The sequence below is a fragment of the Somniosus microcephalus genome, chromosome 4 (assembly GCF_052327205.1).
Source record: "Somniosus microcephalus isolate GS21.2 chromosome 4, FLI_Smic_1.0, whole genome shotgun sequence".
NCBI classification, from domain to species: domain Eukaryota; kingdom Metazoa; phylum Chordata; class Chondrichthyes; order Squaliformes; family Somniosidae; genus Somniosus; species Somniosus microcephalus.
In genome coordinates, this window is record NC_140990.1 from 240,140,399 (window position 1) to 240,161,042 (window position 20,644).

General features: G+C 41.1%; 1 protein-coding gene across 1 annotated transcript in view; it reads left to right on the forward strand.

Moving 5' to 3' along the window:
- Nucleotides 1-20,644, forward strand: part of cwc22 (CWC22 spliceosome associated protein) — a 96,990-nt gene that overhangs the window by 22,435 nt on the left and 53,911 nt on the right. The window contains exons 3-9 of the mRNA XM_085985979.1: nucleotides 1,838-2,028; nucleotides 3,853-3,920; nucleotides 10,452-10,568; nucleotides 12,629-12,865; nucleotides 17,545-17,673; nucleotides 18,171-18,339; nucleotides 18,477-18,530. Of these exons, the coding sequence (XP_085842105.1) occupies nucleotides 1,838-2,028; nucleotides 3,853-3,920; nucleotides 10,452-10,568; nucleotides 12,629-12,865; nucleotides 17,545-17,673; nucleotides 18,171-18,339; nucleotides 18,477-18,530 (965 nt within the window). The remainder of the gene's footprint in view (nucleotides 1-1,837; nucleotides 2,029-3,852; nucleotides 3,921-10,451; nucleotides 10,569-12,628; nucleotides 12,866-17,544; nucleotides 17,674-18,170; nucleotides 18,340-18,476; nucleotides 18,531-20,644) is intronic.

A 20,644-nucleotide genomic window follows, 5' to 3' on the forward strand; every position in this document is an offset into this window, starting at 1 on the left:
TTTTGGTATGCTTTTTGTTTCTTCTACTGTCAAGATAGTTACAAAATATTCATTTAAAGTCTCTGCCATTTCCTTATTCCCCTTTATAATTTTTCCTGTATCAGTTTTTCTTTTCCAGAGAAAGAGCCCCAGCCTGTTTAGTCTTAACCTCTCAGTTCTGGTATCATCCTTGTAAATCTTTTTTGCACCTTCTCCAGTGCCTCCATATACTTTTTGTAGTACAGAAGCCAGAACCGTGCACAGTACTATGTGTCTCACCATTTGAATCGAATAATGACAGGTTTATTTTAGTATTTGCTATGGACCTTGACCTTGAAATAGTGGATTTAGTCTTGAAGTATTTAATCAATGTTGTATTCACAGAATCACAGAAACCCCACAGTGCAGATAGAGGCCATTTCGGCCCATCGAGCCTGCACCGACACATATCCCACCCTATCCCCGTAACCCCACGTATTTAATCCCCCTAACACTAAGGTTCAATTTATCATAGCCAATCAACCTAACCCGCACATCTTTTGGACTAACTTTTTCTTTTTACCATGTTTATAATTTTTTTGAAGCCATTTACTCATTTTTAATCTTCAGTTTTTCCTCATGATCATTTTTAACTTAGCCTACTTCAGCTAAGTTCTGCTGTGTGGTTGGGTGACAAAGACATGCTTGCAGTGGGCACGACATGAGTTAATCTGTTGGAGTTGCTAGCTTTTCTCCAGTTGGATGCTTTGGTATTTCAACAATATTGTCTCTAGTTTGGAACTGACAATTCATCTGTGTTATAAATACCAAATTGAAGTGTTTTTAGTGGTTCTAGGATTTAAACTTCTTACTTCTAGATTGGGTGGTGGATATTTGACTACAATAACAACTGCTCGCATTTACACACTGCCTTTAATGTAGTAAAACATCCCAAGGTGCTTCATCGCTACAAGTTGCCCAGTTCATACAGGTTCTATTATGACAGTGGAGCAATGTGTTGTGCAACAGAGTAGAATAGGAATAGAATAGAAAAGTTTGTAACAATTTCCAAAATTGAATTCTCACTCTTGGCTCAATCATTGGTAAGGGGGTGAGCAGAGTCAGATATTTCCCTTTCAGAGGCTTGAGATCATATTTCCTTAGTTGTTTAATGAGGATGTGGATAATAATATAAATATAAACATACCAAGTTTAGCAACTGATGGCATAAATGCTTCATTACTTGAATTAAAAAAAAAAGTAAAATGCTTCAATATTTTGGAACATTTAAAACCAGTACGGTTAATTTGTTTTGTCATTTTTCAGTTGCTTATATCGCAGCATAGTTTCCAAGTGCCTATATCCCATCATTGTATCTATTTCCTTCAATGTTGGACTTTGCAAACTCTGCAGTCCTCCAATTTTAAACCTCCTCTTTCTTGTGCAGAAGATCATGCCTGTTTTTCAATGTCCTTGGAATGGTCAGAGCAAAACTGCATGGTGGCAAGGGATGTAATTTTTTTATTTTAAATGAAAAGAATATAATGGGAATAAGCACAGTTTACCTTTTTGTCATCCACTCTCTCCCCTTGTGATGTCACAATGTTTAATATGAAGAGAAGGGAATACTTCAGTAAACACTATAAATAGTTAGTAGATTAATCATCATGTAATTTGAAATCAAATTGATAGAGATGTGGAATTTGTCCAGTTAAAACTTACAGCACGTTCTACAGCTGATTATGGCAACATGTACTATTTGTTTTTAATCATTCCTTATTTCAGCACCTTGAGTGTGCAGCCTTATTTAGCTTCTAGTTCAAATAAATTAAGAGTGTGATGCAAAAATGTGGCCATAACTTTTTTACATTTTGGTTAGCCCCAGAAATGGCTGAGAGCACTCTTCAGGATGACAAAGAGACCATTCCTGCCAGAGAAACTCCCACTGATTTGGAGAACCCTGTGAATACAGGGCATGGGGCAATTTCAAGTAGCTCAGATAGTGAAGAGAGTGCAGCCAGCAGTGGTACAGCCGTCCAAAAAATGAAAAGCAGCATCGTCCAGATACAGGTAAGGTTATTTTTCAGTCAGTATGAATACTTTGAGAGGCTACCAGTAGCTGAAAACAATTGGTTTACTCAAACTACTTTTCTTCAAGAACTGTAATTGTAATTTCCATGTGTGTTTGTATGAAGTTTCTTTTTCCCTATTGCTGGAGTGAATAACTTGAATTCAAACTCCATAACTCGGGAATCCCCAAGTCACACACCAATTGCAGTAAAGGTTGGACTGTTGGCTGACATGGTCACAGGCTGGTACCAATCCCACTCTGAACCATTGCTGGCCAAATCAGAAGAGCAGTCTGATGGTGACTTCAGTTTTCATTTCCATATATGAGGAAGTATTTGGCCTCTATGGTGCTTCCTCACAGCAGCGTGGCTGAAATTAGAACTCAACACAGTGGGATGATTATAAATATGAACTCAAAATAGTGCCGAGAGATCTTCAACAGCTACCTGAATCAGAGAGACAAGTGCACAGGACTTTGGTCTGCAGCTGCAGCCAAAGGAGCACAGCTGCACACCCACAGTACTGCACTGGAATGTTCGACTGGAGCTAAAACTGAGTAGTAATGTGACTTTGAGTTTATATTCATGATCATACCATCGTGACGAGTTCTTAAGTTCAGCTGATTACTGTGAGAAAGGGAAAACTGGAATCGCCACCAGCAGCAGTTCCATGAGGTGTGCAGCCCAAGATCCTGCTGTTTGGTACTGCAAATGGTTTCAACGATCTGTTCACCAATAGCCAAAAATGATTTCTGTGTGGACCAACACCATTCAATTCATCGTTCGAATATTTATTATCCTTCTCTAGTCCCATCACTATACACTTGTAAATGATGGGCTGTAATTTGCGGCCCGTACGGATGTGTACGAGGTGTGTACGCGCCCGTAAGGGCCGTGCAAGTTCCGGGTTTAGGCATGCGCTAAAACCTGGAACTTGTGATCCGTCAAGAATTTTCTTGACGGATCATCCGCGTCCCCGGGAAAAGGGCATCCACGGGTGGAGAGTTGTGCTATTAGCCCAACTTCTGCCCAGCGAATGCCTGAAATTCCTGTGCCTGGTAAAAGAATTTTTTAAAGTAAGATTTTAAAAAACAGAAAAATAACATTTTATCAATAATTTATACATTTAAAAACCTGTGAAATAAGGTAAGATAATTTTTAGCCTCTTTAAAACATGTAAATTTATTTATCAAAAAATTAAATTTTTGTTTTAAATATTTAATTAAATGCCATTTTAATTAATTTTAAGTTTTTATTTGAAGTTATTTTTTGGGGTGTTCCATTCATGCTTATGGGGTTTCTGTACATACGGAATCCCCATAAGCATGAATGGGGATCCCCTTCTGTCATCTGTTGGGCCGGCCCACGTGATCCCAAGGGTGCTTGCGAACTGCATGCGCCCCTGAGCTAAGTGGGCCTCTTCGCACGGGTACCCACAGAGGCCCAGGACCTCCCGGACCACCAGGTAGGCGCAGATTTTATTTGCAGATCGGAGGCATTTCCCTGTGGAGAGAGCGCGCACGAGCGAGACAGACTGACTGCGGGCCAGAGAGAGAGCTCTCGCTCTCTTTATTTTCCCCCCCCCCCCCCTTCTCCCTGGCCGTCTGTCTCTCTCCCCATCCCCCTCTTCCTGTCCACCTCCTCCCCCAACCAGCTCACACAGTATGGGGATAAATCAGGGTAGTGGGATTACTTTTGGGAGAATCAGGAAAATGGTACTTGATGAAATAAGCTTCATGAGAGTCCTAAATTCACACCAGGACAGAAGGGCTGACTTGCCTCTGTGCTCTGATTTTCTTTTTTTTGGTGATTTTTATTTTCTCAGCTCAACTCGAGCCAGGAGAGGCGAGATGGCCACAGTCCACGTCAAAGAAGCTCTTCTCCCGAGTACAGGTAAAATTGGATTTTATACATTTTCTAGGATTACACTTGTAAACTAACACAGTTCATTAATTGTAATGCATATTTTCAAATTTTGATCCTAGCGCTAAGTGAGCAATTTTCCATGTGTCTGCGATTTAATACGGACTTGCTGTTAAGCAGAAAATAGCTTGGGTACCCATTTATTTCTGCTGTTAAATGCTCCCCATTAGTATAGCAAAACATGCTATTGAACCAGCCTGATGCAGTTAATTTAAGTCTTGATGCCAACACTAAGAACTCACACATAGATCAGGCTTGAATGCCACTGTCTGCCTTAAATTGAGGCATTATTTATTTTTTCACATTAGAATTTCTTTTGCAAATTTTTTATACTGTGCAGTTACATCATGGAACAAGGCAAATGAGATTTAACAACATCATGTGTTTGTGTGATAGAAACATAGAAGATAGGAGCAGGAGTCTGCCATTCGGCCCCTCGAGCCTGCTCCGCCATGCAATGAGATCATGGCTAATCATCCAAGTTCAGTACCCTGTCCCTGTCTTCTCCCCATATCCCTTGATCCCTTTAGCCCTAAGAAATATACAGGAAACTTTCCATTTACCGGCACCTAAATAACCGGAAATCTCGGTTAACCGGCAAAATTCAGGAGTAGGTTCAGGTAAGTTTTACTTCATATTGTAGTTGCCTTACTCGATCTGTTGCTGTGCAAGGGTGCGGCTGTTGCTAAGTTACAGAGACGCTTGGAACTTATGGTCATTGTTCTGAACCTGTTGCTAAGCAACAGGGTTTGTTGCTTTATACGGAGCTCTCATCTCTCCGTATCTTTTACTATAGCTTTCGGTTATCCGGAATTTTTGATGAACCGGCGTCCCGTCTGTGCTGGATAAAAAAAAGTTTCCTGTATCTAACTCCTTGAATGTATTTAATGAATTGACCTCAACTACCTTCTGTGGTAGAGAATTCCACAGGTTCACCACTCTGGGTGAAGAAATTCCTCCTCATCTCAGTCCTAAATGGCTTACCCCTTATCCTTAGACTGTGACCCCTGGTTCTGGACTCCCCGGCCATCGGGAACATCCTTCCTGCATCTAGTCTGTCTAGTCCTGTTCGATACCTCTAATGAATCCGTTCCCATTGAATTGCGCATCTCTAGTTTTGTAAAATGGCACTTAAGCAACATTGGTATTTGCAGCATTTTTGTATCGTAAGTTATTGATGTGGCAAAATCTAAGTAATGTCCTATGTGAATATGTTGAAAGTGGGACATGCAGCACTTACTGCATCATAGGGGACTACACGTTAAAACTGACATGGACAAAAGATGATGCTTCTAAAAAATATATATTTAATAAAATGAAAATAAGCTGTGCACTTAATCACAAACCGAAGTATTTGCATTTTTGATAGTTCAAAACATTAGATGTACTTCCACTGTTTTTATAAAAAAAAAAAAAAAACTTTATTGGCAAACCCTTAAAATGCAGCATATCATTATAAATATTTATTTATGTGCAAAATAACATGGAAGAATAAGTAATCTCGAATGACAGGACTGGGAGCCAGAGGGGCTAACTCTAGTGACATGATCGGAGAGCTGAAGTAAATTGATTTGAAGGGTGTGGCGGAATTGTTCAACACTTCAGTAGAACACCTTTCACTGCATCACCCTGGCCATGCAGGATCAATGCATGCCAAATATTACTAAGCGCTGACCAAACAAATGTGACCGCAAAGTAATCGAAGCTTAAAAAGGAGGAAAAAAATTATCTGTACAAATCCTGCAAGGAAAATGAGGAAGGAATTCACAGGGATCTATATAATAACATGTAGAAACATCAATGTGCAGTTGGAGGAGGCAAAAGAGACCTGCAAAGAAGCATAGCTGCAGACACAAAATATAACTCAAGTCTTTCAACACCAACATGTATTTCAACTTTTTAAAGTCAAAAATCACTTGAAGGCACTTCACAAATGGTAAAGGAACACTGTTAAGCCACGAAGGAAGAGGTTAGAAGTGATAACCAAAAGCCTACTTGAAAAGCTGGTTTTTGGAATGCTTTTAAAGGAGGAGAGAAGTTTTTTAAAATTTATTTGTGGGATGTGGGCGTCACTGGCATTTATTGCCCATCCCTAATTGCCTTTGAGAAGGTGGTGGTGAGCTGCTGCCTTGAACTGCTGCAGTCCGTGTGGTGAAGCTACTCCCACAGTGCTGTTAGGGAGGGAGTTCTAGGATTTTGACCCAGTGACGATGAAGGAACGGCGATATATTTCCAAGTCAGGATGGTGTGTAACTTGGAGGTGGTGGTGTTCCCATGTCCCTGCTGCTCTTGTCCTTCTAGATGGTAGAGGTTGTAGGTTTGGGTGTGGAGGCAAAGGGACTTTGGTAGGGAGTTTGTGAGTGGGGCCACATAAGCTGATGACTCTGCCACCAATGGTGGAGTGACTGGAAAAGGTGGCATACAAGGTCAGAACCATAAAGGGTAGGGCAACATAAGGCTGAAGGAGGTTGCAGAGATGGGGATGGGGGCATGTCTGTGGAATGATTTGAAGACTAGGATGGGCACTTTAAATTTAATATGTTTGGGGGACTGGGAGCCAGTGTCAGTCATGTAAGATTGAAGATGGGGAAGTGGGACAGGATATGGACAGATACATTTGGTATAATTTGGAGTTTGTGGAGGATGCAAGGAAAGAAAGACAAGCATTGGAATAATTGAGTCTTCAGGTGACAAAAGCCTAGATAAAGGTTTTGGCAGTGGAGGGACTGAGTTGGGCAGTTTTGCATAGGTGGTAGGCCGTCTTCGTAATGGATTGAATGTGGTGCTTCAAGCTCGGCTCTAGGTCAAATAGGATGTCACGGTTTCAGTTCTACAACATTAAAACACAGAAGAGATCAGAAACCTGAAAGATGCAAATAGAGCCAAAAATAGATGAATGTAAGAAGTCACACAACACCAGGTTATAGCCCAACAGTTTTATTTGAAATCACAAGCTTTCAGAGCGTTGCTCCTTCGTCAGGCGAAGTGGAGAGATGCATAAAGACACAGCTTATATAGTCAGAGAATAATGCCAGATGATTACAGGTAATCTTTCTAACTGCCATTTATCACACCTCAGCAGAGAGATAATCACAGCAATCAAAGGTGTGAATGGTGTCCAAACAGGTTAGTCAGGAAAACATTACATCAAAGAACAATGAGGTGGGGTCACAAAGGGTAAAATGTTGCAGATGCTGGGGTCTGTATGAAAAACAAAAAACAGACAAGAAATTTCCAGCAAAAAAAATGTTTTCTTGTCTGTTTTTTGTTTTTCATACAGACCCCAGCATCTGCAACATTTTACCCCTTGTGACCCCACCTCATTGTTCTTTGATGTAATGTTTTCCTGACTAACCTGTTTGGACACCATTCACACCTTTGATTGCTGCAATTATCTCTCTGCCGAGGTGTGATAAATGGCAGTTAGAAAGATTACCTGTAATCATCTGGCATTATTCTCTGACTATATAAGCTGTGTCTTTAGGCATCTCTCCACTTCACCTGACGAAGGAGCAGCGCTCCGAAAGCTTGTGATTTCAAATAAAACTGTTGGATTATAACCTGGTGTTGTGTGACTTCTTGCATTTGTCCACCCTAGTCCAGCACCGGCATCTCCACACCAAAAATAGATGAGCATAAGCAAGTTAATATGCTATCTAGTTAATTCCTCACTGTATTCACAGTATAAACAATATGTCCCTGTCTCTCCCCCACCCCAGAACAAATGAATAACTTCAACATAAATGAGATGGAAGTTCAAGACTGGCTAAAAGGCCTTGAAAAAGCTTTGGAGGTGGATGGTATTTATCCGAGTACTAGCAGACAAGGGATGAGACTTGAGGTATTGATGGTCATTTGAGGGAATAGATGAATACTGGTAGATTCGAAGCAGGCTATCATTGCAACTACGGGCTTATTAGTCTCGCATCAAAACTAAGAATGAATTGTGATAATCTAGTAATTAAAGTAGTAAATACTTATTGAAGGAGTTATTTTGGGATCTATGGGGTTTACTGTTGAGTGAGGTGCTCCTGGAGTTGCTGTTTGAAAACTCAAAACGTTTCTAATTTACATTAACAACTTGTGTTCAGAAGCTGAAGGTAAACATGTAAGTTTGGGAATCGTATAATATGGAAGTGGGCGGGACGATGGCAAATAAAATTTAATGTGAAATATTGCACCTTGGCAAGGGAAAAAAATAGGGTGAGATAAGTAACCCCTGAGTGGTATTCATAGCTAAGGATGAAAGTAAGAGATCTAGGATTTTACGAGACTCCATGCTCAACATATGTTGTCCTGCCCGCACCCTTCAGTCCTATGGTTCTGTCCTTTTGTCACTTTTATGTTAATGTCCATTAATTGCAGAGCAGCAACCAACAAAGCAAATAGAATTGTTACACTCTACAGTTGAAACTAGTGTACAGTCAGAGGAAATTTTGTTCAAATTGTAATGTGCTCTGGTTAGATAACACCCTGTGTGTTGTGTCCAGTTCGTCAGATACAGGAAGACTTTCAAAACCTGTAGGCAGTTAAAATAAAAGGCCATAGAATTGATTTCTAGCATCAGAGGACTGAGTCTGAGGAAAGACTGGAGAAACTTGGTCTTATCAGCCTTGTAATAAGTCACCTGAGGCAAATAAAATACTTAAATAATATAGGAATGATAGATCCAGTATACCACTTCAAATTGAACCAGGAATAAGGGGGCACAAGTTCAAAATATTACAGCAATTATAGAACTAATGTTATAGTTCTTCATACACAGTTTGATCAATACTGCACATTGAATGAACTTTTGGATCGAGTAATGGTTGTAAAAGAACTGGAATTATTTAATAAATAGCTAAATGTCTTGATGGGTGGATGAGCTAAGATGGGCCAAATCAGTGTCTAACTTCTGATAAATATACCTGGAGACTAACTGCTGATTGCCAGGAGACCCATCATTTATGGAATTTTCTGGATCCAAGGATACATCAGCCAAAATATCGCACTGAAGAGCTCAGTGTATCCTCTCAACTCCTGCCTATTGATCTTTGGAAAGTTAGAGAGTTCTGAATAGCTACGTTGCAGCGAAGCAGAAGGTAGCCTTTGCTTTCAATAAATGTTGTATTTGGAATATTATTTGCTGAGAATCAACAAATTTGTTGCTTTTTTGGTATTAAAGAAAAAATTATAAGCATTGCAGTGAACTTCATCATGATTATAAAAGACAAATGTATCACTTGATCAGGTACAACCAAAAATATGGAGTTCATAGTGTCTTTGCCCCTTTGATTGAACTGTAGTGCAGATGTCTTCTGATGTTGCATATAATATTCTTTTGATTTCTTGTACGTTTTCCCTGTTGTTTCAGATAATGTTTTTCTGTGATTGTGATCTGTATTTGGGTTTTTGTATTGCTACCAGTCACAACTTGACAAGGGAGTGCATAGTAGATAACTAGTGGGAAGTTAGATCAAAAGCTGGTTACAAAGGAGAAAACAGTGGAAGTTAAGGGCATTTTCTTTGCTGGGAAGTGGGTGGCGGTGTCCTTCAGAGTTAGGGTTCTAGGACCACTCCTGTTCACTGTGTACATCAATGATTTGGGCTTTCAGATGATGGTAAAATGGGAGGCATAATAAATAGTTTGAGGATCAAACGAAGCTGCAAGGAAATATTGGTAAGAAGGTGGAATGGACAAGAAGTGGTAGATGGAATTCCATGTCAGTAAATGTAATGGAAAAAATATATATAATTGGACAGGGGAAGGTTGGGTGATGTGGAAGACCAGAGGGATTTGGGGGTTCTGATCAACTAGACATTAAAAGCAGCACCTCAAGCACAGAAAGCTATAAAAAAAACGAATTGAATGCTGACGAGAGGCAGAGTATAAAAGCTGAGATCTAATGGAGAATCTATATAAAGCCTCAGACCACAGTTGGAGCACTATAGTAACGGTTTTGAAGCAATCGTGAGGATACAGCGCAGATTCACTTGGGTGCTGCCTGGTATGAGGAATTACAAATATGAAGAAAGACTTTGAAACATTGAGGCTGCTTTTGTTGGAATAGAGGAGATTGCAGGGTGAGTTGATGTGTTTAAAATTATGAAGGGATGGAACAGAGTAGCTAGAAATGGAGAGGATCATTTTGAACTTGCTGCCGGAGTATAAAACCGGCACTTAATTTTCTGTTTCTCTGCCTTATTGATGACTATATATTAAGTAATTCTATTTATAAAGGTCGAGTGGCTCATTCCGTAGTAAATTTTAACAAGTGAAACGCAAGTTTATTTGAATGACTTAACCATCCCCTTGCTGCAAGATGTAAACTTGTTTGTGGTGAAAATGGAGCAGTCAGCTCAGTGGTAACTGTGTGAAGTTCCAACTGCAAGCTTGTCTAAAGTGCCTTTTATATCAGACCATTGAAACTAGTTCCTTAAAAGTTTCAAGTCTGGGATGCACTTCCATAGATCATCAGAAAAGTATGTCTACTAACCTGTTGTCTTTCTCCTCTTCAGACATAAAGGTCATGAGAAGTCACGGTCAAGATCCCCAAGAGATTATCCTGACAGGAATACCTGTGACAGAGGACCATCTAGCAATGGCAGATATAATGATAGAAATTTACAACCTAGGTATTTTTTTCAGTTTTGCAATACAAGGTCAACTGTTGAGATAATAAGAACATAAAACTTAGAATAACAGAAGACCATTCAGCCCACATAAAGTCTACTCCTCCGACAGACCACAGCCCTTATGGAGTGGAGTCCACCAATTTCCTCATCCTGAGAAATTTCTACACATTTTGTGTTCACCTCCAAGATAATCGTGAAACTGTAGAGTATTACAGTTTTCCCCTTTTCAGTGTTCAACCACAGCTGGCTGCGCTCCAAATCTGCTACCCCTCCCATGACTTGGCCTAGCAACACGGGGACCATCGTTTCTGTAGCAAATGTGATCATCTCAATCCATACTTCTCCCTCTAACTGTCAAGCATTCACTGCTTAGTGGAGAAAAAATTCTTCCGATTTAAGTCTTGGTTGAGTCCTGTCTATTTTGAACAGCATCCACCAGTTCTGAACTCAGTACGAGTTAAATAGTTTATTTGCACCTTCATTGTCTCTCAAAGCTTTGAAGACTTGGATGACATCACCGTTCCATCTTCCCTCCAATAAAACATCAACTCTGCATAAAAAGGGAGGCACTTGGTAAAGAATCAAGTGGTATCCTTCTTGCAAAAAAGAAAGCACTTAATGTATCCTGGTGTGATTTTACTTGGCCCAAAGCTACAAATACTGGTTCATTCCAAAATAGAACTGATTCATTGTGTGCATGTTCCAGTGTGCATTTTCTTGTATATATCTGTTAAAATCCATTTTCTGTTCCTTTGCTCATCAACTTAATTAGTGTGGTTCTCTTGGATTTTTTTTTTCTCTTGCGACCTGAACACGCAACTTCATGTCATCACTGAATTTTATAATAACACAAGAATTACTCTCCTCCAAATTATTGAAGAATAGTGTGAACCGCAGGATATCCAGAAAAAACGCTGCAGAACTCTGCCACCCCAGGCAGAGCTTTTTCCATTTATTGCCAACCTCTGCTTCTGATTATTAAGCTAGTTTTCAATCCACATTGCTAATTTGTTAATTCCATGGGCCTTAACCTTTTAAAAATCTTGCATATGGAATCCAATGAAATACCCATAGAAAGTAAAGTTGTATCTCTTGGATAAGACATTTCCAGTAATTCAAATTAGCTTCTCAAAGAATTCTAGCAGATTGCTGAGGCATGACCTTTTACATCTCAATCCATGCTGTCTGCATGTGGATCTAACATTTGTCCTCCTCCAGCTATGAAAGAAAGCTTTTGTATTTATCTGCTTCTTACAATAAGTTGGGATTTTAAATGGATGTAAACTTGTAGAAAGTTAATGGAATATAAAGCGGTTACTTTTCTGTTTAAATATGTTGCAGAATACTTTTAACTAAATTAATTTGAAAATTACATGTCTTTAAGAATATACTAGTCAATCTCCCTTGGTGTTGCACACAGAATCAAGAACAGAAAGTCTGCCTTTATTTTCTTCTGATACTTGGATTTTATATTACGTTATTTATAATTAATTAGAAAACCTTATGCGATGTAGACCATTTTTTCTCCAATAAAACTTCAACTTTTGGTTGGGGCATTGGAATGAATCTGCTGTGCAGGCTGAGGAACTGGGACATGCAAAACTGAGGCACTACAGCACCACCAATGGTTTTACTAGGTTTGCGAGAATGGTACCAGGGATGAGGAACTTCAGTTATGTGGAGAGACTTGAGAAGCTGGGATTGTTTTCCTTGGTGCTTCTCTGGTTAAGGGAAGATTTAATAGAAAGAGCAGGGGAGTGGGACTAATTGAATAGCTCTTTCACAGAGCAGGTACAATGGGCTGAATAACCTCCTCTGCTGTAAGATTCAGTGATAGTTACAACATATGTTTTCATAGGCAGTTTTCATTTTCAGTGTGGTCATAGGAATTTATAATGGGAAAAAGTTGACCGAAATCTTAACAAAAAATGTGATGGGAATTATGGTTTTATGGACTGGGTGTGTGAGCAGACATGAGATTTTTTTTTTTTTTTTTAGATACATCAATCTATTCTAAATCGTCTAAGGAATTTCATTAGAATAATTGCTTCTCATTTTAGAGGAAGAGACAAAGAGAGAAACATGAACATAGATCGTGAATCAGATCGCAGGAAGAGAGCAAAATCACCATCACCTATAACAAGAAATGAGGAAGAACCTGTTATTCAGAGCTCTTCCGAACCACCAATGAAAAAGAAAAAGGCAGAGTTGGATCCTATTCTAACACGGACAGGTGGAGCGTACATTCCTCCTGCTAGACTAAGGATGATGCAAGATCAAATTGCTGACAAAAGCAGGTAAGTGGAAAATTAAGTGAAGATCTACGTTAATTTGCTGAAATTGTAGGGCATAGAATAAATCGTATGTTCTTGCAGACAACATATCTGATTGCACTACGTAAAGAGTTGTGTTTCTGTTTTGCCCCAGTGTTGGCATCAGATGACCGATTTAGTGCCAAGCTCACCTGCATTCTATTGATGGTACACTTCAGCAATCATCTGCCCCATGCTCTGTGACATTTCTATTTCTTCCTCTCTCTCACTGAAATTACCAAAGTAGTAATTGGTGTGAAATATGGAGCTGGCTTTGTGCTCGTATATCATCCTCATTGGAAACTGGTTCGAAACTTCCTAAACCTGTTTCCCTCCGTTTGCTTATTAGCTGTTCAGGATTGATTTTAAACTCTGGGCTCAGTAACATAGAGCAGTCTTGTTTCAGAATATGATGCTTCAAGTCTTTAATCTGCTGACCACCCAACTTCCTTTTCTGGCTCCCATGTTAGCTGACATTGTTAACGGTTCTCTCTCCTCGGGTACTGTCTCCCTCTCCGTCAAATCTGCCATCATCACCCCTCTCAAAAAAACAAACCTTGATCCCTCCATTCCTGCAAACTACCGCCCCATCTCCAACCTCCCTTTCCTCTCAAGTCCTTGTATGTGTCGTCGCTTCCCAAATCTGTGCCCATCTTTCCCGCAATTCCATGTTTGATTCCCTCCAATCAGGTTTCCGCCCTTGCCACAGTACCAAAACGACTCAGCAAAGTCACAAATGACATCCTTTGTGACTGTGACAAAGGTAAACTATCCCTCCTCGTCCTTCTTGACTTATCTGCAGCCTTTGACCACTCCATCCTTCTCCAACACCTCTCCACCGTCGTCCAGCTGGGTGGGACTGCACTTGCCTGGTTCCATTCTTATCGTAACCAGAGAATTATCTGCAACGGCTTCTCTTCCTGCTCCTGCATCGTTACCTCTGGTGTCCCCCAAGGATCTATCCTTGGCCCCCTCCTATTTCTCATCTACATGTTGCCCTTGATGACATCATCCAAAAAAACAGCGTCAGTTTCCACATGTACGCTGACGACACCCAGCTCTACTTCACTAACTCTTCTCTCGACCCTGCCATGGTGTCTAAATTGTCAGACTGCTTGTCTGATACACCGTTCTGGGTGAGCAAATTTTCTCCAGTTAAATATTGGGGAAACCGACGCATTTTGTTTTCGGTCCCCGCCATGAACTCCATTCCCTAGCCACTGACTCCATCCCTCTCCCTAACATCTGTCTGAGGCTGAACCACACTGTTCGCAACCTTGGTGTTATATTTGACCCTGAAATGAGCTTCCGACCACATATCCGCAGCATAACAAAGACTGCCTATTTACATCTCCATAACATTGCCCTTCTCCGCCCTTGCCTCAGCTCATCCACTGCTAAAAACCCCCATCCATGCCTTTGTTACCTCTAGACTTGACTATTCCAACGCACTCCTGGCTGGCCTCCCACATTCCACCCTACGTAAACTTGAGGTCATCTAAAACTCGGCTGCCCGTGTCCTGACTCGCACCAAGTCCCGTTCACCCATCACCCCTGTGCTCGCTGACCTACGTTGGCTCCCGGTTAAGCAGCACCTCAATTTCAAAATTCTCATCCTTGTTTCAAATCCCTCCATTGCCTCGCCACTTCCTATCTCTCTAATCTCCTTCAGCCCCCCCCCCCCCCCCCCCCAGAGATATCTGCGCTCCTTTAATTCTGCCCTCTTGAGCATCCCTGAATATAATCGCTCAGCCTTTGGTGGTTGTGCCTTCTGTTGCCTCGGCCCTAAGCTCTGGAATTCCCTGCCTAAGTCTGTCCGCCTCGCTACCTCTTCCCTCCTTAAGATGCTCTTTAAAACCTACCTCTTTGACCAAGCTTTTGGTCACCTGCCCTAATTTATACTTCTGTGGATCGGTGTCAAAGTTTTTGTCAAAATGCTCCTGTGCAGCACCTTGGGGCGTTTTACTATGTTAAAGGTGCTATGTAAATACAAGTTGTTGTTGTAATCTGATGGCTTTTAAATGGAATTGACTTTATTTGGAAACAAAAATACATCTTAAATATAGATTATTTTTGTATTTTTTGTCAATAATTGTAAAGAATGAAATCCGCTTTCCATGTATGAAATGCAGTTGGTATTGAACCAAACTTGGTGCTGGAGCCTGCCTGATGCCCTCGACGAGTCTTTCCCTGACCCTCCTGTGAACCAACCGTCTCCCTCTGCACCACATTGCAAAATGTCCATTCACCTCCCCATCAAGGAGTAACGCAATAATATTTTAAGCCTGACTGAAACCTGTCTTACTGACGGAAACTCATTCTTAATTAAGCCCCCCAGCCCAGATTTATGTTTACGTTGCACCATATCCTCTGCCCAAATGAAGATCTCTGTCCTGTCATAGCCAATCCATTATGCCCGCAACTCATTTTCCTTTCTTTGCCGTCCTCAAAAATCTCTTGGATCTTGCATCCTCCTATCCCTTGCACTGACCAATGAATCATTCAGGATGACATCAGTTTCCACCTGGACTCATTTTTTCCTGCTGTTGCTGACTTCCTTGCCCTCAACCTTCTAAATCCTTTAAAACCTTGAGGCCTCAAATCTCGATCACCAAAACGACTCTTTCTGATTATTTATCCTTGATTCCTTTCTTCCTACCCACTCTATACTGCTCCACTCTCTCTTTTCATCCTTTGAAAAATGACTCTTCAATTCCACCCCCCCCCCCCCCCCAGCCGTGACTCCCAACTACACCTACTGCCCTTCTCCCAACAGAGTCCTCGTTCCCCTGTACGCTACACTGTTTTCCCCCTTCTCCTCCCCTCCAGCCCTCCTCAAATGTATCACATCCATGAAACATAATTCCTTGCTACTCGCCCAACTTCCACTCAGTCCTATGCTGGCTGACTTCATCAATATTCCCTTTCCATAGCACTGTCTCCACCTCTTTCAAAACCATCTTTCATAGCCTGTACCCCAAATGCACCCTGAATCCTCCCCATTCTTTCCAGCCACTACTCTATCTTTGCTCTAATCCTGGAATGTGTTATTGCCTTGTAATGTGTTTATCTCTACCATAATTCCTTTATCGAGACACTCCACAACGTGGATTTCACGCGGCCCACAGCACAGAAATTGCCTTGATGAAAGCAATAAATGGTATCCTGTGCAACTGGGACCATGTCCACTTCTGCTTCTCAACTTATCCGCTGCTTTTGACACCGCCAACCCAGTCCGTTCCCCTCTGCAGTTCATTCCTATAATGAGGGTTTGTTATGATTTTCCAGTCCTATTGTTAGAAAGTGAGTTTATCTTCTGAACTTATCTTGCCCATACAGTTACCTTTGTTTACTCCTTGGCTTCATCCTTAATCCCCTCTTTTTTTTGTTTACATGCTACCCCTCAGTGGCATCATCTGAAAACTGGAAGTGAGCTTCCATGTGCACACAATGAGTCCCAGGTTCACCTGTCCACCTGCACCTTTGGTTCTACTATTAACCTCTCCAGACATTAAGTTCTGCATGAGGCATAACTTCCTCCAGCTTAACTTTGTTAAAAATTAAGCACTTTGGCTCCCACTAAGACTTCCATGCCATTGCCCTGAGATCCATGAATCTCTTAGGCCCACCCCTACCTTTATTGTCTCACCCAGTTGTGCGTCATCTGCAAGCACCTTGGATACTGATCATTTCTCGCTCGACCATTAGCAGCTATTTTTCAGCCATTATGGCCCAGAAATTCGGGTCGGGGGCTTCCCGCGGGTGCAAGCCCCCAACCTGCACTTACCTTGCGCGCCGACCGTTGAGCTGTGGGCCCCCATGGAATTCCGATCCTGGGCCTGCTCCAGCTGCCGGTGCACAGTGCTTGCGTATCCCAGGGGCGCAGTTAGTTCGATGCGTCCCCTGGGATCACGTGGGTCATGGGGAGCCAATCGGAGCAGGGAATGCTTCATTCAGAAGTTTGACAGGAAGTGCTGTCAAACTTAGAAATACTACGGCCCCCAAAACATCACTAAATCTTCAGATACATTTTTTTTTAAATCACATTTTTTAAATAAACTATAAATTGCATGAAATTACTATTTTAAACAATAATTTAAATTTTTGAAAATTTTATTTTCTAACGGGGCTAAAAATAAACTTACCTTTCTTTAAAGTATTTAAAAATAATAAACCTGTGGGGAAAAAATATTTTAATTTTAATTAATTCACCACTTACCTTGTAAAAAGCAGGCCTTACGCCTGCTTTTTACATGTCTAACTTCTGGAGACTTACCCTCCCGGGAAAACCTGTAATAAAAAAAAACGAAGTTCGATGCGCACGCACAGCCTCTGCCGCGCACGCATTCGACCTCTGAACCCCTGCTTTCAGGGGAACGGAAGTGCCGGTTTCCCACGCATGCGCACTTCCATTGGGCTTACGGGCGAGTACCCCATGTGTACTCACCCGTGGAGACCCAAATTTCTGGGCCTATGTCTCTTTGTCTTCTGGAACTTGCTATCTCTGTTCCTGCGTTCAGAAGCCTCCTTAAACCCTTCTCTTCAACTTTGCTTTTGTTTCCCCTCTTTAACAACTGTCTGTTTTTCCTTAGTTGCTTGGTATCTACCTCTCTATAAAGTGCCATTCTCTAATAATGCCACACTTGTTTCTCTTTTTGTTGTAGTTTGGCATATCAGCGAATGAGCTGGGAAGCCCTGAAGAAGTCAATTAATGGTCTCATCAACAAAGTGAATGTCTCAAACATAGCTAATATTATTCATGAACTTCTCCAAGAAAATATTGTTCGGGGAAGGTATGTATGTGTGTCACTTTTATATATCTTGAGCAATCAGCGACGTGTTATAACGCATGAGCATAGGTACGAATTCTTGTGAATTCATGGTATGACAAAACAACTATAAACATTATTTGGAGAAGATATAAAATCTGCCCTAAACCTCAAAGATCAACTAATTGGTGCTCATTTTTGAAGAAAACCAAATGTTTTCATTTGTAGTGACAAAAATATGCATAAGTAGGGTTTCTGTCTTTCTGTAGTTGCATTGATTTTGATGGTTACAAAACATTATTTCTTAAGTATGAATTAAACCTTAATGAAGACATGGAAAAAGTTGCAGAGGGAAAATCTTGAATTAAATAGTACTAAAAGTTGAAGATTGTTCTGAATCTAACCCGTTTGGAGGGGATGAGGCTTTGTATTCCAAGTATTTCCCCCTTTTGTTCAAAAAATGCACCTTCACCAAAATGATTGCATATTCCAATATGTATGTATGTGTTCTTTCCATACAGGGGATTGATTTCTAGATTTGTTATACAGGCACAGACTGCCTCTCCAATATTTACACACGTTTATGCTGCTGTTGTGGCAATTATAAATTCTAAGTTCCCTCAAATTGGGGAGCTGATTCTCAAGAGATTGATCCTAAATTTCCGCAAAGGTTATCGCAGAAATGATAAGGTGAGCAAATGTTACTTTTGGGTTCAAGTAAAAATCATATTTTTCCTGTAACAATAACTATAATGAATCTAGTACACATGAACTTTTGCTTTTCAATTGGTTACCAAAAATCTGACACTTGTACTTTTTTTCCCCAGCAACTGTGCCTTTCAGCCTGCAAGTTTGTCGGTCATCTCGTTAATCAGAATGTTGTAAGTATAGCTATAAATTCCTGTTCCTAACAGTGCATATGTGAAGATAATTCTGTTCAGTTTCATTTGCAGTTCAAATGGCTACTTGGACACTGGACCTCCTTGATTATCCACACTTGCAATTATCTAGAAGAATTTATGTGGAAGTTGGGGCTTTTGCACAGATCAACTAAAATGCAACTGGATATTTTAATAAATGTTTTCATTGCTTCTTAGTCAATTTAGAAGCATAAATAGTTGTTGCCTGGATGTCCAGTACATGGTAGAATTGCTATGCATGAAGCTCTTGATATCTAGCTTTTAGTGAAAAAGCCAGTATGAATTAGGACTTCTGGTCCAGGAGATCAGCAAAAGTTACACACATAGCTTTTTAAAATTTGCTAAGAATTTGTTGATTAGATAAATTGACTAATCAGAAACTAGAAACTTGCCATTTCAGATTAAGTATAGGGTGGTTTTCAATTATTTGGCAATTTCTCACACCCATAAGTGACATTGATCATGATGTGCGGTTTAAATTGATCTTTAGGATTGGTTTTATAATTTTTTTTTACAAAACTACAATTCAGAATGAGCTGCTATTGTTGAAATGAAAGCACTGAATCTGAAGTTGGGAATGCAGTTTGCAATTCTCACACAAAATAATAACATGAAAGAAAGATTTAATCTTTTAGTGGATATTGAGTTCGGTTGCAGAACATCAATCAAATTGACCCTTTGTTGTGAATTGTGGTGGTGCACAATTCTGAGGCTGATGATGATTAGATAAGGTTGACCACTTCAACTTCCTGCACTGCCTCTCCTCTGTAGCCTGATCCTTTAATGGTTCTGTTCTTGTCCCAACATAACTAGCACATTTTAATGACTTCTCTTCCTGTTTACCCATGGTCACCCATATGGCAAAGTTTCTATCCTTGCTCATCTACATTCCGTGACATTATCTGTAAGCTTGGGTCAGCTGATTACACACTGCTTTATCTTGCTGTAAGGCTTGCGGTGATGTGAATGTTCCTCCAGCTCAAGGCTGAAGCCATCTTGCTCGGTTCAATCTGTTCCATTCACCACCTTAGCTGCTCGTTTAGGCCGATTCTTATGGCATGCAATCTCGGTGTCTTGTTTAATCCTGATCTGAGCTTCAAAGGTCATATCCAATCCATTGCTACGTCTGCATATTTTCACCTCCTTTAGCTTCCATTTCCATATGTTGCCACTACCTTACCTGCCATTTAAACCCTCACCCACGCCTCCCAGATTTTCCAACATTGACCTCACTGGCCTTTCAGCCCCCACCTGACACAAACTCCAACTCAATTAGAACTTAACCACCTGCATGCTGTCCCATATTAGCCATTCATAATTCCTCAGACAATTAAGCAGCCCGTGCCCACACGAGCAAGAACCGGACAACGTCCAAGCTGATGCTGATAAGTAGAAGTAACATTATAGAATGGTTCCAACACAGAAGGAGGCCATTTGGCCCATCGTGCCACACAAGTGCCAGGCAATGACCATCTCCAACAAGAGACAGTCTAACTACCTCCCCATGACATTCAACGGCATTACCATCGCCGAATCCCCCACCATCAGCATCCTGGGGGTCACCATTGACCAGAAAGTTAGCTAGACCAGCCACATAAATACAGTGAGTGGGTATTCTGTGGCGAGTGACTCACCTCCTGACTCCCCAAAGCCTTTCCACCACCTACAAGGCGCATGTCAGAGTGTTATCGAATACTTTCCATTTGCCTGGACGAGTGACTTAATAAGATTGTTGGCATGCAAGTCAAAGCAGCCTGTTTGATTGGCACCCCACCCACCACCTTAAACATTCACTCCCTCCACCATCGGCACACTGTAGATGTAGTGTGTACCATCTGCAAGATGCACTGCAGCAACTTGCCAAGGCTTCTTCGACAGCACCTCCCAAACCCGTGACCTCTACCACCTAGAAGGACAAGGGCAACAGGTGCATGGGAGCACCATCACCTCCCAAGATCCCTTCCAAGCCCCTCTCCATTCTGACTTGGAAATATATTGCTGTTCCTTCATCGTCGCTGGTTCAAATTCCTGGAACTCCCTCCCTAACAGCACTGTGGGAGTACCTTCACCACACG